At 41.9% G+C, this 22,002-nt stretch overlaps 1 protein-coding gene and 1 non-coding gene across 2 annotated transcripts; one reads left to right on the top strand and one right to left on the bottom strand.

Moving 5' to 3' along the window:
• Positions 1-12,519: 12,519 nt before the first annotated feature.
• LOC127691746 (small nucleolar RNA SNORA17) lies at positions 12,520-12,648 on the top strand. Its single transcript, XR_007979342.1, has one exon. It is a non-coding gene; the product is annotated as a small nucleolar RNA SNORA17 (small nucleolar RNA).
• A 4,873-nt stretch (positions 12,649-17,521) lies between these two features.
• Positions 17,522-20,520, bottom strand: LOC127691488 (granzyme B). Its single transcript, XM_052191371.1, has 5 exons — positions 20,272-20,520; positions 19,293-19,437; positions 18,781-18,916; positions 18,398-18,658; positions 17,522-17,771 (listed from the first exon to the last, which is right to left on the bottom strand). Exons 1-5 carry the CDS (start codon positions 20,324-20,326, stop codon positions 17,628-17,630), a joined length of 741 nt encoding a protein of 246 aa, XP_052047331.1. The 5' UTR covers positions 20,327-20,520; the 3' UTR covers positions 17,522-17,627.
• Between the last annotated feature and the right edge of the window lie 1,482 nt (positions 20,521-22,002).

Here is a 22,002-nt window from a genome sequence, read left to right as displayed (position 1 = left end):
AGGCTGTGGTTGAGGAGGCCTGAGACCCCAGGAAGTCCACAATGGCTACACCAAGACAAAAGTGTGTCCTTTCCTACCTCTTACACCCTTTTACAACCTGGTAAGAGCTCCCTTGTTCTTTGTTTTCTTTCTTCCTTTTTATCTCTTTCCTTTCTTCCTTCCTTCCGTTCTTCCTTCCTTCCGTTCTTCCTTCCTTTCTTCCTTCTTTCCTTTCTTTCTTTCTTTCTTTCTTTCTTTCTTTCTTTCTTTCTTTCTTTCTTTCTTTCTTTCTTTCTTTCTTTCTTTCTTAAACAATACTGCCAACCAATTTGTCTTAACAGCAATTATAATTCTGCTGTTACTCACTGTTAAACTCACAGTTTCAGTGCTTAGTGAGAGTTCATACTGTATTGCAGAACATCATCTCATTAATATTTGGGACTACTGATCATACTGTGGATCAATCTCTTTGAATATTCTCATGAATTAATCTTAACTCTAACTCTTCTGAAACTGCTAGGAAAACTTCACAAGAGAAATCTTAAAGGCAAGCATTTGCCCCGTATCTAATGATCATGTGTTACTGTCATACATAGTTAAGTGTAATAGCGAATCACAAATGACAGGTACGGTTTACTAGGTATTGTCATTTATCTCGAGGCAAGAGCTTCAGGACAGAATTCGAAGGTCAGTAACATTTGACCAACATTGGCTTCCATGCTCTCGACTCCAGTGGTATTTTCTGCCATTTTGCCTAGCATTTTCTATAAAGAAACAAGGTCCATTATTATCCATTATCGTGATTGTTATTTAATGGGCTACATCCAAGAGAGAGAGACAGCGATGCAGCTCTTGAAAATTTCTGCTGCTGAGTGGAGGAATCTGGGAGCCTATAGTTAGAGCAGTAGATAGTGAGAACTGTGTGAGATTACTCTGGGACTTGAGACAGGCTGGCCTCCCTCTGAGAACAGGTGTGTGTGTGTGTGTGTGTGTGTGTGTGTGTGTGTGTGCATCCAGAAAACTGCAGAGCTATGGGAACCTGCTTTCTTATCACTGCTTCATGGATTTCAAAATACTTTTGAATTTTCTCCTATCATATTTTGGGACCAAGAGAGGCTTTCTTGTCTTAGTTATGGACTAAAGTCTTTAGTGTTTATGCAATTAAAAGTATTAATTGCCTAAAAATTAATCATCTAGTCTATGGGTATGCAATATTTTGGCTTTTGTGCTCCACACTGAAAGCTGCATGTTGCTTACACAAGCTATAATAAATGTTGATCATTCACCCTGAAAGAGACTGTGCATAAAGGACACACTACATGCACACACAGATAAGCATCAAAAGCCTACGGAATAAAATAACCTTAATTATATGAGAGTCCATTTGGTGAGAATCTTTTAAAATCATGGAGCAGGGTCCACGTTTGTGATATCTGAAAACCTGTAAATAATAACATTTATTTTGGTGTGCTTTTATCATACAAACAAAGGAGGACAACAAGATGCAGGTGAATATTTTACATTGCTTTTGAAAACAGAAGTTTCACTCTCTGACTTGATGGACACAGGTCTGATCTCAGTGTATCCTTAAGCCAGAGGAGCTGAAGTTATAAGTGGTGATGAGCTACTCAATGTGGCTGCTCAGAAACGAACCTGGGTCCTCAGCAAGTGCAGTGCGCACTGTTTATACTTCTCAGCTGTCTCTGCAGTCCTATGCGCTCAATTCGTGGGACTAGTTGCCCACCAATGTAGGTGCTGTGAAAAAAGTGGTGGCCTGAATACAGTGTGATGATAGTGTGTGAGCATTTGTCTCTGAGAAGGACCCATAAAAAACCCATAAAAGTCCTGAAGTGACGTGATCAAAAATATTTTTAATCTGAATAAAGGATTATAGTTCTATGCATTCCATTTGAAGGACCAAAAATGGGCTTGGGATGATATCAAACTAATGAAAATATTTCTGGACACCTTAAGATATGATTTTATTTATTTTTTCAAATGTTCTTTCTTTAAATTTATTTATTTATTTATTTTATTGAAAAGGGAAGTAAAAACACTTTATGTTAACATTAAAGATTTACATGGAAAATATTTCAGATAGACACATTAAATTTGACAATTTTCATGGAAAATTAAAGAGTAAAGTGGTACACATAAAAACATTGCTAAATTAATTGAAATATGAAATAGAAACATTTTATGATAGAATCGAAGATTTATGTGGAAAATATTTCTGATAAAATTGTAGAAAAATGTAGAAAAACATGTTAGAATTGAAGATAATCATGGAAAATTTTATATAGATATAATAATGATAGGAATAAAAGTATTCCTAAGTTGATTGAAAGTGGAATTATAAACATTTTCTGATAAACTTGAAGATTTACATGGAAAATATTTCTGATAAAATTGAAGAACTATATAGAAAAACATGTTAAAAGTAAAGATTATCATGGAAATTATGCAGATAAAATAATAGGCATAAAGATAATTCTAAGTTGATTGAAAGTGGAATTATAAACATTTTCAGATTTACATGGAAAATATTTCTGGTAAAATTCAAGAAATATATAGACAAACACGTTAAAATTGACTATTTCATGGAAAATTTTACATATAAAATGGTAGATATAAAAACTCTAAATTAATTGAAGGTGGAATTAGAAACATTTGTGATGAAATCAAAGATTTACATTGAAAACATTTCTGATAAAATAGAGGAAATATATAGAAAGATATTAAAATTGCAGATTATCATGAAAAATAATGCAGATAATATGGTAGACATAAAAACATTACTAAATTAATTAAATGGGGGATTACAAACATTTTCTGATAAAATTAAAGATTTACATGAGAAATATTTCCTTAGTCTACGTCTTTTTATTGGGAGTTGAGTCCTTGTTGTTAAGAGATATTAACAAATAGTGATTGTTGCTTCCTGTTATTTTTGATATTATTTTTATGTTTGTGTGGGTATCATCTTTTGGATTTGTTGGAAGAAGATTACTTTCTTGCTTCTTCTAGGGTGTAGTTTTCCTCCTTGTGTTGGCATTTTCTATCAATTATCCTTTGTAGGGCTGGATTTGTGCAAATTTGGTTTTATCATGGAATGTCTTGGTTTCTCCAGCTATGATGATTGAGGGTTTGTTGGGTATAGTAGCCTGGGCTGGCATTTGTGTTCTCTTAGGGTCTGTCTGAGGTCTGCCCAGGATCTTCTAGCTTTCATTGTCTCTGGTGAGAAGTCTGGTGTAATTCTGATAGGTCTGCCTTTATAAGTTACTTGCTCTTTTCCCCTTACTACTTTTAATATTCTTTCTTTGTTTAGTGAATTTGGTGTTTTGATTATTATGTGCCAGGAAGACTTTCTGTTCTGGTCCAGTCTGTTTGGAGTTCTGAAGGTTTCTTGTATGTTCTTGTCTTTGTCTAGGTTAGGGAAGTTTTCTTCTACAATTTTGTTGAAGATATTTACTGGGCCTTTAAGATGTAAATCCTAGCTCTTGTCTATACCTATAATCCTTAGGTCTGGTCTTCTCATTGTGTCCTGGAGTTCCTGGATGTTTTGGGTTACCAGCTTTATGCATTTTGCATTTTCTTTGACTGTTGAGTCAATGTTTTCTATGGTATCTTCAGCACCTGAGGTTCTTTCTTCTATCTCTTGTATTCTGTTGTTGATGCTTGCATCTATGACTCCTGAATTCTTTCCAAGGTTTTCTATCTCCAGAGATGTCTCACTTTGTGATTTCTTTATTGTTTCTACTTCCACTTTTAGGTCCTGGATGGTTTTCTTCTGTTCCTTCACTTGATTGTTTGTGTTTTCCTGTAATTCTTTAAGGGATTTTTGTGTTACTTCTTTAAGGGTTTCTGCCTGTTGACCCACAATATCCTGTATTTCTTTAAGGGATTTTTGTGTTTCCTCTTTAAGGGCTTTTACCTGTTGACTGATATTCTCCTGTAATTTTTTAAGGGAGTTATTTAAGTCTTTCCTGAAGCCTTCTATCAGCATCATGAGATATGATTTTAAACCCAACTCTTGCTTTTCCGGTGTGTTGGGGTATCCAGGACTTGCTGTGATGGGAGAACTGGGTTCTGATGTTGCCATGAGGCCTTGGTTTCTGTTGGTAGGGTTCTTGTGCTTGCCTTTCGCCATCTGGTTATCTCTGGTGCTAGTTGGTATTGTTGTCTCTGCCTGGAGTTTGTTCCTCCTATGGGCCTATAAGCCTGTGTCCTTACTCCTCTGAGCTCAAAAGTGGAAGCACTGCTGGGAGATCACTCTCTCCTGGTGGGCTATGCAGAGAAGACTGTGAACTTTCCAGGCTCTCTGGTACAAATGGTGGCAGGAAGACTTCTGTGCCAGCTGTTCCACTGATCTTATGTCCTATGTTCTCCTAGCTGGTCCCCTCCAGAGAGAAAGTAGAGATCTCACCTCTGTACTCAGAAGTGAAGGCACTGTTGGGAGATCACTCTCTCCTGATGTGCTGTGCACAGAAGGCTGTGGAGTCTCCTGGCTCCCTGGTGCAAATGGCGGCGGGAAGCGAGATATGATTTTAAATTCTCATGTTTTTGTTTTGTTTTTTTTTTTTGTGATGATACCTTTTTTTTTATATATATTTTTTATTTACATTTCAAATGATTTCCCCTTTTCTGGACCCCACTCCCCGAAAGTCCCATAAGCCCTCTTCCCTCCCCCTGTCCTCCCATCCACCCCTTCCCACTTCCCTGTTCTGGTTTTGCCCTATACTACTACACTGAGTCTTTCCAGAACCAGGCCCCTCCTCCGTTCTTCTTGTACATCATTTGATGTGTGGATTATGTTTTGGGTATTCCAATTTTCTAGGCTAATATTCACTTATTAGTAAGTGCATACCATTATTAATCTTTTGAGACTGGGTTACCTCAGTATGATGTTCTCCAGTTCCATCCATTTGTCTAAGAATTTCATGAATTCATTGTTTCTAATGGCTGAAAAGTACTCCATTGTGTATATATACCACATTTTTTGCATCCATTCTTCCATTGAGGGATACCTGGGTTCATTCCAGGTTCTGGCTATTATAAATAGGGCTGCTATAAACATAGTGGAGCATGTATCCTTATTACCTGCTGGGGAATCCTCTGGGTATATGCCCAGGAGTGGTATAGCAGGATCCTCCAGAAGTGACGTGCCCAGTTTTCTGAGGAACCGCCAGACTGATTTCCAGAGTGGTTGGACCAATTTGCAACACCACCAGCAGTGAAGGAGTGTTCCTCTTTCTCCACATCCTTGCCAACACCTGCTGTTTCCTAAATTTTTAATCTTAGCCATTCTGACTGGTGTAAGGTGAAATCTCAGGGTTGTTTTGATTTGCATTTCCCTAATGACTAATGAAGTTGAGCATTTTTTAAGATGCTTCTCAGCCATCAGTTCTTCGGGTGAAAATTCTTTGTTTAGCTCTGTACCCCATTTTTAATAGGGTTATTTGGCTTTCTGGGGTCTAACTTCTTGAGTTCTTTGTATATATTGGATATTAGCCCTCTATATGATGTAGGGTTGGTGAAGATCTTTTCCCAATTTGTTGGTTGCCGATTTCTCCTTTTGATAATGTTTTTTGCCTTACAGAAACTTTGTAATTTTATGAGGTCCCATTTGTCAATTCTTGATCTTAGAGCATATGGTATTGGTGTTCTGTTCAGGAACTCTCCCCCCTGTGCCCATGTCCTCAAGGGTTTTCCCCAGTTTCTTTTCTATTAGCTTCAGAGTGTCTGGCTTTATGTGGAGGTCCTTGATCCATTTGGAGTTGAGCTTAGTACAAGAAGATAAGGATGGATCAATTCGAATTCTTCTGCATGCTGACCTCCAATTGAACCAGCACCATTTGTTGAAAAGGCTATCTTTTTTCCACTGGATGTTGTCAGCTCCTTTGTCGAGGATCAAGTGGCCTTAGGTGTGTGGGTTCATTTCTGGATCTTCAATCCTATTCCATTGATCCGCCTGCCTGTCACTGTACCAATACCATGCAGTTTTTAACACTATTGCTCTGTAGTATTGCTGGAGGTCAATGGGATACTGATTCCCCCAGAATTTCTTTTGTTGTTGAGAATAGTTTTAGCTATCCTGGGTTTTTTGTTATTCCAGATGAATTTGAGAATTGCTCTTTCTAACTCTATGAAGAACTGAGTTGGGATTTTGATGGGTATTGCGTTGAATCTGTACATTGCTTTTGGCAAAATGGCCATTTTAACTATATTAATCCTGCCAATCCATGAGCATGGGAGATTTTTACATTTTCTGAGGTCTTCTTCCATTTCCTTCTTCAGAGTCTTAAAGTCCTTGTCATTCAGATCTTTCACTTGTTTGGTCAGAGTCAAACCAAGATACTTTATACTGTTTGTGGCTATTGTGAAGGGGGTCATTTCCCTAATTTCTTTCTCAGCCTGCTTATCCTGTGAGTATAGGAAGGCTACTGATTTGCTTGAGTTGATTTTATAACCTGCCACTTTGCTGAAGTTGTTTATCAGCTGTAGGAGTTCTCTAGTGGAGTTTTTTGGGTCACTTAGGTAGACTATCATATCATCTGCAAATAATGATAGTTTGACTTCTTCATTTCCAATTTGTATCCCTTTGACCTCCTTATGTTGTCTAATTGCCCGAGCTAGTACCTCAAGAACAGTATTGAAAAGATAAGGAGAGAGGGGGCAGCCTTGTCTAGTCCCTGGTTTTAGTGGGATTGCTTCAAGTTTCTCTCCATTTAGTTTGATGTTGGCTACCGGTTTGCTGTATGTTGCTTTAACTATGTTTAGGTATGGGCCTTGAATTCCTGTTCTTTCCAAGGCTTTAAGCATGAAAGGATGCTGAATTTTGTCAAATGCTTTTTCAGCATCCAATGAAATGACCATGTGTTTTTTTTCTTTGAGTTTGTTTATATAGTGGATTGCATTGATGGATTTCCGTATAGTGAACCATCCCTGCTTCCCTGGGATAAAGCCTTCTCATGTTACATGTCAAAGCAAGGCTGCATGACTGTTCACAAATCTCCATTCGGCTGGTTTGAAATGCATACAATTAATTTGGGTTTAATTTCCCTCTTCACCTGGAACATTCACGGTTTGAAACACAGTATTGTATTGACAAGTTCATTTTCACTTTAAAGATGAAATAAATAGTTAAATACACTGGAAGGTTAAAGAGATAATTCAGATTTAATTTTGAAGTCCCAAATTTTGTTTATTTTGTGGTAACTTGATAATGTTGCTAGAGTGTCATCAGTTCAGCCATCCTACTTCTGAAACGAGAACAACTTCATCAAATTCAGCACAATCACTCCTTAAGAATTCTTCGCATAGTCTCTTGGTAGACAGTTAGATCAGGATCCTTTCTGCAATCCTTTGTTAGCATCCACAATAGTGCCGGAGTTTGGTGACTGCCTCTGGGATGAATCCCCAGGTAGGACAGTCTCTGGAAGGCCTTTCCTTCAGTCTCTGCTCTGAACTTTGTCTCCATATTTGCTCCCGTGAGTATTTTGCTCCCCTTTCTAAAAGGGACCAAAGCACCCACACTTTGGTCTTCCTTCTTCTTGAGCTTCATGTGCTCTGTGAATTATATCTTGGTTATTCCAAGCTTCTGGGCTAATATCCACTTATTAGTGAGTGCATACCATGTGTGTTCTTTTGTGATTGGGTTACCTCACTCAGGATGATATTTTCTAGTTGCATCTATTTGCCTAAGAATTTCATGAATTCATCATTTATGATATCTGGGTAGTACTCCATTGTGTAAATGTACCACATTTTCTGTATCCATTCTTCTGTTGAAGGGCATCTGGGTTCTTTCCAGCTTCTGGTTATTATAAATATGGCAGCTATGAACATAGTGGAGCATGTGTCCTTGCTATACATTGGAGCATCTTCTGGGTATATGTCCAGGAGTGGTAAAGCTGGGTCCTCAGGTAGTGCTTTGTCCAATTTTCTGAGGAACCTCTAGACTGATTTCCAGAGTGGTTGTACCAGCTTGAAATTCCACCCACAATGAAGGAGTGTTCCTCTTTCTCTACATTCTTGCCAGCATCTGCTGTCACCTGAATTTTTATCTTTACCATTCTGACTGGTGTGAGGTGGAATCTCAGGGTTGTTTTGATTTGCATTTCCAGAGTCTTAGAAATACAGAGTCAGATACTCACAGCCAACCATTGCACTGAGTGTGGATGTTCAAAGGAGGAGTTAGAAAAGGACTGAAGAAGCTGAAGGGGTTTGCAACCCCATAGGAAGAACAACAATATCAACCAACCAGACCCTCCTGCACCCACCCCCAGAGCTCCCAGGGACTAAGCCACCAATCAAGGAGTACACATGGCTCTAGCTGCATAAGTAGCAGAGGACAGCCTTGTCAGAAAACAGTGGGAGGAGAGGTCCTTGGTCCTATGAAGGTTTGATAAATGCCCCAGTGTAGGGGAATCAAGGGCAGGGAGATGGGAGTGGATGGGTAGGAGGAGGAGTACCCTCATAGAAGCAGGGGGAGGAGGGATAGGAGAGGTGGTTTCCGGAAGAGGGGGAACCAAGTAAGGGGATAACACTTGAAATGTAAAGAAATTAAAACTAAAAAAAAAAAAAAAAAGGAAAGAAAGAAAGAAAGAAAAAGAAAGAAAGAAAGAAAGAAAGAAAGAAAGAAAGAAAGAAAGAAAGAAAGAAAGAAAGAAAGAAAGAAAGAAAGAAAGAAAGAAAGAAAGAAAGAAAACTCTTGGCATGGGAGATGATTTAATCCTGTGAACCTTATGAAATTCTTTGACAAGTTTATAATGTTTTCAATATGCTTTGATTATTTTTACCCACAATTGCTCTCTCTCGTGCCCCTCTAATTCCCACTGAGACCTTCTTCTCTGTGCATAAGCTTTTTTGATGTCTTGTGCAAAAACCCTTCTGCCTACATCTTCAAACTCCAATGCCCATTGCACTTAATCAGTCTCAGAGGCCTCAAACCCATAATTTTATCTAAGCAGCTTCTACACCCTACTTCTTCACCTACAATACTCCCACATTCAGTCAAAAGTGAACCTTCCACTTATCCAAAGTCTCTGTTCCATTATCTCTGCCTGTGCCCCTGGCCACCTTACATTATACTTTCCACTATCACTGGAAACCCTACTCACTTCTCAATCATAGGCCTTAAAGGTGCCCTTTGTTTCCTCTCAGAATCCCTGGATGCTCATTCTTGATATTATTTTTCTTCACTTGGTCAGACCCCTATACTCAACAATCCCAACAACTGACCTGGACTGTCTTTCACCAGGATTCAAACACAGTCCCCCCTTTTCCCTCCTGCCTGCTACAGTGTGTGGATAGTCTCCTCCTTTGTAACCCTTTGTAGCCCTTCTCTCTCTGACAGCCTCACTCATCACTGTCTTCATCTTCAGGGGTTCCAAAGTTCAACCCTCCTCTCCTCAGTTCACCAATCTTGGAATTTCTCTCTCCCCAATCCATAAACACCTCACTTAAGGTCACCTTGCTCCTTATCTCTGCCCTCAACAAAACAAAAATCTTTTCTTAGGAGGGGGTCGATTTCCTCTGCTCACGGGTGTCTGGATACTCACTGCTACATCCTCTATACCGAGTTGCTTCTGCAACTTTCCATGAGCCTCTTTTGACAAGCATTTTTTTTAAACAAACAAAGTCTCTTTTCAGCCTAGCCTCACTCGGCTTCCCGTATCTATGCAGAGATTTCTGCCTTTACAGTTCCATAAAGCAAAGCACTTAAAGTCTTGGGACACTATCTAGTACTGACTTTTGCCCCTGTAGCTTACCTCTTCAGAGCCTAAGAAACATCGTCCTAGGCTAGTGTCTCTGTCTAAATCGAATAAGCTAACTTTGGAATTCCCCCCTCACAGTGTATTCTCTCTCTCCTCTCTCTCTCTCTCTCTCTCTCTCTCTCTCTCTCTCTCTCTCTCTCTACTCCTCCTCCTCCTCCTCCTCCTCCTCCTAACTTACAAAGCACTTCCATCACCTCAGATTCTGCCCCTCCAAGCTTCTCTTATTAAAAACTCATTACCCTCATTTCTTACCTGTCCTCCCCTCAATTCTCCAAGTTTGCCTTTACCCCAACATTTCCTAGACCCTCTTCAATTCTATCCAAAGACTCCCAAAGATCTTCTCCCTCATACCTCTCACATAAAGAGGGTCCTCCAGTGACTTCTGCTTACATATTTCATACAAATGTCACTCCCTCCTTCCAAGAAGCCACAATGTTGCAGGACATGCAGTGGTTCCAGATGATGGCCTCTTTAACCCACACACACTATCAATCAATAGGCATAATTAATAGCCCTCACTAGAGGCTTCCAAAATGCCAAAAATGCATTATTAAAGGAGTATACAGACTTCATATATGTTTTCCTTATCTTGCTAACACACTCAACCATCTGGAACGAACAAAGATTTCAAACACAAAACACAACTCAATTACTAGCTCTTCATATGCGCATGACCTCATCAACGCCTCACTTGTTTTCTCAAATTGGCTGGGTTCATTGCAAGGCACATGAGGCAGACCCCTCCATCATCAGCAAAGGCAATAATCACACCAACATGGCAGCCTATCAAGCTGCCTTTTTGTCCCTTATGTCTCACCACACTTCCCTCCAGGCCACCGTACTACATAACCCAGAAAACTACATACCTAACCCTCCTTCAACACAGGACATTAGCTGCTACGTACATCAAATACTTCACTCTAATCCTAAATTACTTCTATCCTTTTCTCTAAGCCGTCTGACTCTCACCCCATCACATAAGACTTTTTAATCACAACCTAACCAAAACCTGCAACGTGTGTCAGTAAACTACCACCACCTCCACTATCTAATGCCCTAGCTTTCCTACGCACCTCGTTAAAAAAGATGCGAAGTTATAAAAGTCTAAAACAAGGTTCTAAGTTACGTAAATGCAAGTTGTAAAGATTCGAGAACTTAAAAGCTAAGCTTCGGGAGTCTGTAAGATGATTTAAGATAAAGTGTTTTAAAGTCTGAAGATGTGTAAACTTAAGTAAGTGGAGAGGGTTTAGAAGTTATTTATGGGTCTAAGAGAGTGATTTAAGGTAAATAAAAAATTGTTTCAGATTTCTTTCCTTCTATCTATGCTATTGTTTGAGTCCCCCCAAACTTTTACTATAACACAAAGACATAAATCTACTGCTCTTTCTACAATATGGATTTCAATAAAGATTACAAACAATGGTAAAATTTTTATTCTTTTTATAAACCTAAGAATTCTCATAAATTGACTTAAATCTACTTCATACAGGTCAAATGAACTCCAGATTGACTTCTGTTAATCAACACTCTAAAATTTCCTCACCTGTCTATTTCTGAGGTTGGTATCTCTCCCCCTTTCCCTGGTCCTCTTCCCCTTTATGTGGTATTGGGACTCCCCTCACTAACTACCAGGACCATGAGTCTGGAAATTTCATATTTACACCCAAGATTTTTTTTCTTTTCTTTTTTTTATTCGATATAATTTATTTACATTTCAATTGATTTCCCCTTTTCTAGCCCCCCCACTCCCCGAAAGTCCCGTAAGCTCCCTTCTCTTCCCCTGTCCTCCCACCCACCCCTTCCCACTTCCCCGTTCTGGTTTTGCTGAATACTGTTTCACTGAGTCTTTCCAGAACCAGGGGCCACTCCTCCTTTCTTCTTGTACCTCATTTGATGTGTGGATTATGTTTTGGGTGTTCCAGTTTTCTAGGTTAATATCCACTTATTAGTGAGTGCATACCATGATTCACCTTTTGAGTCTGGGTTACCTCACTTAGTATGATATTCTCTAGCTCCATCCATTTGCCTAAGAATTTCATGAATTCATTGTTTTTAATGGCTGAATAGTACTCCATTGTGTAGATATACCACATTTTTTGCATCCACTCTTCTGTTGAGGGATACCTGGGTTCTTTCCAGCATCTGGCAATTATAAATAGGGCTGCTATGAACATAGTAGAACATGTATCCTTATTACATGGTGGGGAGTCTTCTGGGTATATGCCCAGGAGTGGTATAGCAGGATCTTCTGGAAGTGAGGTGCCCAGTTTTCGGAGGAACCGCCAGACTGATTTCCAGAGTGGTTGTACCAATTTGCAACCCCACCAGCAGTGGAAGAGTGTTCCTCTTTCTCCACACCCTCTCCAACACCTGCTGTCTCCTGAATTTTTAATCTTAGCCATTCTGACTGGTGTAAGATGAAATCTTAGGGTTGTTTTGATTTGCATTTCCCTAATGACTAATGAAGTTGAACATTTTTTAAGATGCTTCTCCGCCATCCGAAGTTCTTCAGGTGTGAATTCTTTGTTTAACTCTGTACCCCATTTTTTAATAGGGTTGTTTGGTTTTCTGGAGTCTAACTTCTTGAGTTCTTTATATATATTGGATATTAGCCCTCTATCTGATGTAGGATTGGTGAAGATCTTTTCCCAATTTGTTGGTTGCCGATTTGTCCTCTTGATGGTGTCCTTTGCCTTACAGAAACTTTGTAATTTTATGAGGTCCCATTTGTCGATTCTTGCTCTTAGAGCATATGCTGCTTATTGCCCCTAGAGTCATTGTAGATGTGGCTGCTCTATCACATGTGCATCAGTAGGTGGCAGAGAAGAGAGAGGCTATGTCCACCCTCAGTGTTCTGACCTGTGAATATCTGAATGATTGGTGTAACATTGGAGAAAGCAAGCCTAAGACCACCTCCAGTCCAGCACCAAAGATCCAGACAGGGATCTAGGCTGAGATGAACACAGTGCAGGCCTGGGAAAGGGGCAGATTATACTCTAGATGACCCTTGCCTGGCACCATAATGCCTGAGCAGGGCACAGAACTCCTGAGACTACTCCTGGATGACCCCAGACACTCAGAGAGCACGGGCACCACTAAGGAAAGCAAACAAGTAGTGGAGAAATGGAAGAGAAAGAGAAACAGAAGGATGTGGGCACAATGAAGAGAGGGGGTGCAACTAGAGACTCAAGGTAGTGAGAAGCAGCCTGTTGTGAGTATCTGGTGATGCTACCTGAGACCATGGTGAGGACCTGGCCTGTGTTGCTGATGGGGGCCACATCTGGGTCCATGGCCGTGCAGTAGCAGTTTTCTGTTGCCATCAAAAGTCAGGTGGATGTCCCTAGTCTGGGATGTCACCTGAAGATATATTGATGTCTGAGGACTGTGCAGAACTGGCCCCACCCCTCACCTGGACATGATGGCCCTAGAGGCATGAGAGCAGGAGAGCTGACTTTCCCCTTCTGCTGCTGAGCTGCAGTACTAAGGAAAGCTGGACCCCACACATAGCAGGAGTTGTGAGCGAGCTGGCCCTGAGGATGCAAGCATGGAAGAGCTGGCTCTACCACTCATTTCTCTATGGTGGCATGAATGAACTAGAGATAGCTTCCTTCTCCCTCAGCCCTCACCACTTGTGTCAGGTGTGAGAACTGGCCCTGGGGTCATGAGAGCAGGAGAGTTAGCCCTGCCCCCCACCTGCTGCAGCACTGGAAGCGAGCGGGCCCTGCCCCTCACAGAAGAGCTGGGCCTAGGTATGGGGGCTGCAGGTGAGCCAGTCCCCAGGGCTTGAGTGCAGAAAAACTGGCTCTTGGCTTCTGGGCAGTGGTGCTGGTGAGAGAGAAACACCCTTCTCCCCTCCGTCAACCCTCACCATCTATGGCAGACTGAAGATCTGGCCATATCCCTTATTGGCAGCAACATGCAGTAGAGTGGGCCCTGTACCCGGGCAGCAGAGTAAAGCTGACACTGATTGCAGAGATTGCAAGTGAGTTGGTCCAAAAGGCATGAGGGCCAGCAGGCTGAGTATCTCAGATACCTCTCAGGCCCAGATTCAGGGCTTTGAATCGACCTGTCCCAACATCAGGGAACTGCTGGAGTACTGGAAGAGGCTGGTCCTACAACTCTAAAACTATAGGATCTCCAGGGCCACAACAGAATATCTGAGAGGAACCCCAATGAGGTTCCAGTATTATTAGAGTAGCAGAAGCCAGAGTCTTCATACCAGACCAATAAGTCATTGCAATGAATGTTTGCAAGCAAAGAAATGTGGACAAAAAGGTATACTGTGGAACACTACAGCTTCCACAATAAGATCTTTTTTTCTCTCTGTTGAGGGGCAGGGATTGCAAAGGTGGAGGGTGGAAATGAGGGGTGGGGGAGGTGCATTGCCTGAGACCAGCTCCGGGCTGGGTTCTCACTGAAGCAGCCCAATGGGCGTCAGTCTTGAGAAAAAAGTAGAATTGCTTTCTATAATAACATATTCCTATCTTGACTTTAAGTTACTCTGCGGCCAGAAGCTGCAGGCCTCTGGATCTCCTGACACTTGTTGCTAACAGTGAGTGATTAGGTCAAGGATTTGTTGCTATTGCTCCATTCAATGGCCAGGCAGCCAGAAGCCCTTCACTGGAATGGCTGGTTGACTCTTTGTGAACCAGAGAAAAAGGAAAGGAAAAGAATTAAGATGCTTTATAAAGACAATTAGTTGCAGACTCATATACATTCATACATACATTTTCATTTACATTCTCATTTACACATTAACACATTCACATTTTGTTGGGGCCAACCACCTGTCTCATTTACAAGTACTCATTCATGCATGCTTACCTACACACGTAAATATAGACAAGCATATGCATTTGGATGGGTGGATGGATGGACAGATGGATGGACGGATGGACAGATGGATGGATGAGGCAGAGCTACCCAAGCCAAAATACTCAACCAACAACTTTATTTCTTTGCCGTGGCCTTTTTATAGCTTCTTAGACAAAAAGTTCTTTAGAAAATTACCTCTGAGATAAAATGTTATATAAAATGGGAATTACAGAAGGATGTTAATATTAAGTTCAAAGCAGTGTTTCATTCTAATATGCTTATCAAACGTTCAAAGCAATAGTTTTTACGTCGCCCTGCTTTATAGTGCACAGCTGTGACTGTATCCTTGGACCTAAATGTTCTCCTTGAACACAAATTTGTCCCAAGCCTATTTCTCTCTTTAGTGTGATTATGAAAGCTCATAATATTTCTTACTATGCAGCCTTAACTTACTATTCTGAGGAGTGGGCACATTTTACTCTTGATTCTACTTTATAACATCTTTCTAGCAAAACAACTAAAACCATCTCTTAAAGCTTTCTTCTTAAGCCCCTGTCCTAGGAGAAATTTGCAGTGCCAGGCACTTCTCTAGGTCCCCATCTGCTCAGAGGAGAAGGGGAGTAAGGATGGGGGAAGGATCCTAGGAGGGGGTGACCAGGCAGGGGCAGTAAGTGGTATGTAAAGTAAATACATCAAAAATTAAAAATAAATTTAAAATTTTTTTTCCTAAAATTGTTTGAATCAAATCAGGAATTATAGAAAATCATTAATTCATCTAAACAACACAAATTCATGAAAGTTCATCTTTCTGTTGATCTTTAAGAAATCTGATCGACAGGGCAGGCTAATGCTCAGGGTTTATCATATTAATTTAATGATGACAGGAGGGGCATATCAGCTGCAAGAAGCAATCCTGAGATGGAGTCTCCTTGTCACTGAGCTCACCCATTACAGATCTTGCAAAAATGGTGGGATACCTCCAGGAAGGCTGCCTGCTAACCTTAGCCTGTCCTGAATGGCTCCTGACCGTGCATGATGTGAAATTCACAAAGAACTCAATGAAAAGTTTGGTTTTTTTTTTTTATTTCCCCTAAATTCCTTAACTTTACTTTCTGTACCTAGTCTATCGGTCTCAACAGATTTCAAACCAATTACAAGATACTCCAGCAACTCAGAGTTCCCAAATGCTCCCTCAGAATCTGCATTTCAGACAACTCCAAAGCAGCTAGGCCCATATGGCCCCACAGAGCCTGGACATCAAATGACACAGCCTATACTCCCTGGCCTTGACCAGCCTTGTAGCATTCTTGGGTCCCCCATTATCAATAGAGAGCAGCCAGAAAGGAACAGCCTCTTACCTGATACCCAACAACCCAATAATAAAACAAAAGGGTGGGAATGAGTGGCTGTCTTACAGGCCCAAGCATGGCAAACATGGTGCCAGAATGTTTTGCCCGCCCATATCTCTTCTCCCTTGCTAAACCATTAGATTACATTCCTAAAGACTGCCCTCAAAGTCTATACCTTTATTTGGCCACTGACTCATTTCTGAGACTAAATGCCAAAATCTAGCAAACAAAATTTGTTTGATTACCCTGGCTAGGCAATCCTATCAGGAACTACCAACTCACACTAGCACAAACTTCCCTTAAAAACCACTTTTGCAGAAACACCTGCTGCTGCCTTTGTCCAATACAAAGGTAGCTGCCTCCCCAGCCCCAAACCTGCTTGTCCCTCCTGGGTATAAGTCTTCTTTGTATTGAGAACTTGGTGTCTGGGTATGTTTTCCCTGTATGTTACACCTGTACTCTGATGCTTGTTGTAACATTACTCCCAACAGCTAAAGGTTGACACATATCCATCAATGAATGGGAGCGTAGAGACAATGTGGCACATACATAAGATATGGACTATCCAGACATTAAACTTTAAAACTGTACTTATGTATTTGTTGAAATATGTGTGTGTGTGTGTGTGTGTGTGTTGTGTGTGTGTGTGTTGCCCTGGAGACTGGACTTAAGATGGTTGAGAGACATAATGTGGATTCTGGCAACTGAACCTGAATCCTCTGTTAGAGCAACAAGTGCTCTAAACTGTTGAGCCATCTCTTAGCTCGTTATGCAGGCATTAAGATAGGAAAATTCTATTCTTTACAAAGATACACTTGACACTGAGACATGATTCCAAGACAAATGAGCTAGGCATACTAGAAAAATCAAGCATGATCTCACTTGTATTTAAAATCTAAAATAATGGAAATTTGTAGAAGTAGAGAGAGTATTAGTTACTGGAGGCTGGACAGATTAGAATTGGAAAATATTGATCAAAGACTGATTTCAGTTAGAGGGCAGGAATAACTTTTTGAGATCTACTGCACAACAGGTAGTTAATAATAATAGTTTGTACATTTCAAAACTTCTATCAAACAAATTTATGTTCTCCCTTCAAAAATAAAAAGTATTTAAATTAATGAATATGTTAATTAGTTTTATTTAATCATTTTTACATCATGTACATAAAAGATCAGGTTGTACCTTGAAAATAGGCAATTAATGTAAAAATTTAAAGATTTCATTTGATAAGAAAATTAGCTTTATAAAACATACAAATCTTGGTATTGGAGTAAAATAGTACAGAGAGGCAAAAGGAATTCTGTTTATCCATTTCTTGCTCTATTCTAGGGAACACATCAGCAACTTGGCTGAAATTGTATGAACGTTCTATAGGTAGCTAATAATGATGACTTGCATTAAATAACATTCTAAGGACACTGAGGGGAAGCAGTATATGCCTGGGTCAAATGCAAACATTCTACTTCTTTTGTAGAGAGGGCAAACTACCATGGGCAGACATCGACTGGGTTGTCACAGCACGGTGGCAGAAGTATTCCATTGATCTGCCACGAACAGAGTTGGTCCTTGTGAATGGACATGAAACCAGTCTTTCCAGCCAGGAAAAAACCCTTTATTCAGCTGCTGTCACCTGTCGTAGAACCCTGGACTTGGCTATAGGGAAGATGGTTAATCAGAAAATCATCCATGATGCTTCTTATCATTAGTTGCTTTTCATAGTTTTCTTTATCCAGGATAGGAAACTCGAGACTTTGGTGAAGGCCCGCGGAGTTGAACCATCACTACGTCCATAGGAAACGATGCCTGCAGCTGCTTTTTTGCACACAAGAGGCCCTCCAGAGTCCCCCTGTGAATTGAGCGGGGCACAGGGCACTGAGCTGTTGTTGTTCACCCTAGTCCCAGCCTCCCTCTCATGTCGAGGCTCCTCCCAGAGAAGCATGACTTGCACTCTCTGCTTCTGAGGTCAGAGGGCAGGCCTGGGGCCCCTGGCCTTCCCAGGTCTGACTGTGGACATGGTTAGGGCTGCACCTCCCTCCTGAGGCCAGCCTCTGCCCTTTTCCCAGGGCTGTGATCCACTCTCTAGGAAGGTGTGTGGGACTTTCATCTACAGGCTGTTGTTTAAGGACATGATGGGGGCAGTCAGTGGGCCTGATGTGAGCATGGAGGGGAAGCCCACTGACAAAGTGTGTGTGTCTGCTCAGAGGAGACACCTGGCTGTGGCTATGACACACTCAGGGAGCCCAGCTTTCTAAAGCCTGGGCCTGGACACAGACATTGTGCTGCCAACACCTCCCTTTATACAGGTTATTTCAGCAGAGCCTCCTCGTCAGCTCTGGGGCCCCTGGTTTCTGCTCTTCCCAGGAAGAAAGATCACAGCCAGTGGGCAAAGGAGTCCCTTGATGCTTGGGTCCCTAGATCCCAGATTCTTCTTCTCCTCCCACTGAGCACAGAGGGGACTGCAACCCAACTTACCTGAAAGGAAGCACGTTTGGTCTTTGGGTCCCCTGCACATATCTCATTGGCATCGTTGTAATACCCTTTTAGGTAGGACTCACACTCCTGATCCTTCTGCACAGTCAGTTCAACCTCTTGTAGTGTGTCTGGGAATTTGCCCATTGGAGCCATCCTTCCCCAACCAGCCACATAGCACACATCTCCTGGCTTCACACTGACTTTGCGCCTGGGCAGGTTGAGGGGCCTCACAGCGCTAGTCCTCTTGGCCTTAGTCTTCAGCTGTTGGGGAAGAAGCAAGAGTCCAGCTCATGGCCTACTGAGCTGAGACACCCTGAAGGCCAGGATGGAAGGGAGGGAATTGAGAAGAGGGAGAGCAGGACCAAAATGGGGGCAGGTCTCACCTTTAATAGCATGATGTCGTTGATGATTTTCTTACGATTATAATCTGGGTGGGGAATGATTTTTACCACAGGGATGACTTGCTGTGTCTTCTCCTGTTCTTTGATGTTGTGAGCCCCCAACGTGACATTTATTGTGCTATGAAGAGAACAGAGTGGAGATAAGAGATGTGGAGTCAGGAAGGTTACAGCCCAGGAGGTGTGAAGAACAGGCACAGCTGACAGGGTGGAGCTCCAGCTGAGGGAAGCTAAGGGGTAATCTGAAGCACCAGTTGCTGCATTAGAGGTGCTCAGCAGCAAGTCAGCCCTAAGAAGGCAAACTGAGTTGTTCAGCTCATAGTGCAATGCTAACTCTGGTAAAAATGTGCTTGAACCCTAATCAGTGACTCTGGTGACAGACTGTTTCTCCCTTATGAGACTTGTTAGACCCTCCCTCATCCCAAGCTCCTTAGGATGAAGGTGGAGCCTCCATGGAATCTTCCCAGAAGGCTATGGACTGGTTTTTTGCTCCTCACCTCCCTGAACAGTGAGCAGCAGTCAGCACAAAGTCCTCTCGGATAAGGACGCCACCACACTTCTTAGAAGACGAACCCATGATCTGAAGAAAAGCCATGTAAGGTCGAGAGTGGGGCTTGGCTTCATGTCCCCCGATGATCTCTCCTGAAGGGAAAGCCAACCTTTGTGTGGACACCTGCTAGTCCACCAGATGGGTTCTATCTGGCTTCACCAGACTTGACAGGCATTTGGGAGCCAGGGAGTCCTGGAGTTGGAAGGGGCTTGGGAGGAGCGCCCTCACGTTCCCCTTCTTAGAAATGAGAGAAATATAGGTCTTGGTCTATCAATCTTCCTTCCACACGAGTGGAGGCAAGCATGATTCTCTGGACAAGGAAAGCCTAAGGGCTTGTCTGTCTTCTGACTTCTGGTCCCAGAGAGTTGTTTAGCCCTCCTCTTCCTCGTTCCCAGCCCTGTGATGCCTGGAATGCTGCTGCTTTCTAGGGACCAAGGCTTCAGTTCACACTTTGCAGCATCTTATTTCTTCAGGCCTCCTCACTGGCTTTCATTCCTAGATGCAGAGCGCCCAGTGGCTCACACTTGAACACCAGGGAACCACCAGAAGCCTGTGAAACACTGAGTTACAGGAAGGGGCCAAGTAGCTTGGGTCAAACAAAATCTTTGCTCTGAGGACAGCAATTCCATCTACTCAGGGGTCATCAACACCTAGGCTTCTGTGACGAGTTTGTGGTGAGGGGAAGGCTTGTATCATCATAGATGCAGAAGCCAGGCCCATTCCATCTGCTCCAGGAGAACATCATGTTTTCTGATGTACAGGTTCCTACCCTTTATCTCAGACATTTAGGTAAATCCACTTCAGATGATATGGGTATGGCTCAGGGAGGGGATAGCACTCAGTGGCTCTTCCTGAGAGAGGCCTCTACCCTTCTACTACCGGTGGCATCGGGGTTAGACCACTAAAGGGAGGTGCTGCTTACTCACCTGCCTCTGTCCTGGGGGCCAGAGAGAAGGTCAGCAGGAGCAAGAGGAGCTTCATCTTCCCTGGAAGGCCGCCTGGGTCCCAGTGCGGAGAGTGTTGTCCTTGCTCTTTTAACCCCTAGGAGAGGAAGAAGGCAGAGTGGGCTCTGTGACCTTGTACCCCCTCTCTGCTTTTATGATCCTTCATCACATGCTTTCTATGAAAACTCCTGCCCTACTGCCCCTGTCTGATGACGTCTTCTGAGTGCTTGTGTGAGAATCATGAAGTAACCACAGCAGAACCCACAACCAGTGACTCAGAGAACCGCCACTTACAGCCCAGGGCAGGAACACAAGGCCAGAGGGTGGGGTTTGTAGCATATGTATCAGAGTCCCAAAAACCCAAGTTCCTGGGGGTGGAGCATCACTATTTTTGATGCCACCCTGCTGAGTCCATCAGGGCAGATGTGCATTTGGGCTCATCCCTTGTACCAGGACCAAGCACCAGGAGCATCCATTACCATTGTAAAGTTTCGGTAGAGTTGTGGTGGAGTGATGGACAAGACAGTAGCAGACAGGCCCACCAAGCACCCGTCAGTCTATTTAGCACCAAACCCCCAAATGTTCCATGTGGTAAAGCCCTTTCTTATGAAAAGCCCACATCTGACCTTTCCTGACAAAAAAATAAGAGAAGGCTGCAGGCTCTGAGAATGGAATCACTGACTAACTATTGAATCACCTAGTCATTTCTGTTTCTTTGGGAAAGATGACATTTGTCTGATGCAAGCCTGTGAACCTAGGATGGGAAGAATCTGGTTTCCCAAAGGACAATCAGATCACTAAATTGCTGACATAGTGCAACATAAGAAAAGCCAGGCTGATAAAACTCAATAGTAGTTCTTTAAGTGGTGTGTGTGTGTGTGTGTGTGTGTGTGTGTGTGTGTGTGTAGGCAGAGGTGAACCTTGGGGGGGGTCATTCTCACATTCTGCCTGCCTTATTTTTTGAAGCATGGTCTCTTTCTTAGCTTGGTGATTATGTTAAACTGGCTGGCCAGAGAACCTCAGGTGTCTATATCTATCTCCCAGATAGGACTGTAAGTGTTGTAGGATTACAATCCAGCTTGGATTGTGGGTGTTATCAGCACACCTAGCTTTACCACATAGACTCTGGAAATGGAATTCAGGGCCTCTTGCTTGCAAACAAACAAATAAACAAACAAACACTTTAAAGGCCCAGACGCTTCCCCAGCTTAGAGAATTCTATATAGCTATTATTACTTAGTGTCCAGAGAATGAAAAATACTTATTTAGTATAAATGAATCCCTTTATATTCAATATCAATAAATATTCATTATTTACTATAAGTCAGCTTGTAATAACAAAGGAACCTTGGAATTAAAATATCACCTCATATACAAAAGTGAATCAATTTATTCAGCGTTAGAGAGAATAATGACTTGCTCACACAACACAACAAAACATGTCCAAAACATCCATTATTTCAACTCAACTGTATTACAATAGACAATGGTTTTGAGTCATACTATGAACATTCTCAATAATCTCATCTTTACCAATGTATCAAGTCACAGACACTACTAAGTCACACCATAATAGAATTTCAAACTTTTCATCCCCGTTTGTTTTATTGACAATTATTGTTAATGTATGAAACAAGTCTTACAAAGTCAAAGGTGCATTAAGTTGATCTTTCCTAAGAGAAAAATAATATAATCAGATTTTAGTGAAGGAAA

Source organism: Apodemus sylvaticus, chromosome 8 (assembly GCF_947179515.1).
Source record: "Apodemus sylvaticus chromosome 8, mApoSyl1.1, whole genome shotgun sequence".
NCBI lineage: Eukaryota > Metazoa > Chordata > Mammalia > Rodentia > Muridae > Apodemus > Apodemus sylvaticus.
Note: the sequence above shows the minus strand (reverse complement) of the source record. Positions and strands in the feature narration are given on the sequence as shown.

Coding starts and splice junctions, on each gene's coding strand:
- LOC127691488 (XM_052191371.1), bottom strand. CDS start 20,326: ATGAAGCTCCTCTTGCTCCTGCTGACCTTCTCTCTGGCCCCCAGGACA. Junction 18,917..19,292: donor GCTGCTCACTGTTCAGGGAG/GTGAGGAGCAAA, acceptor TTCTCTTCATAG/CACAATAAATGTCACGTTGG. Junction 17,772..18,397: donor CCAAACGTGCTTCCTTTCAG/GTAAGTTGGGTT, acceptor CTCAATTCACAG/GGGGACTCTGGAGGGCCTCT.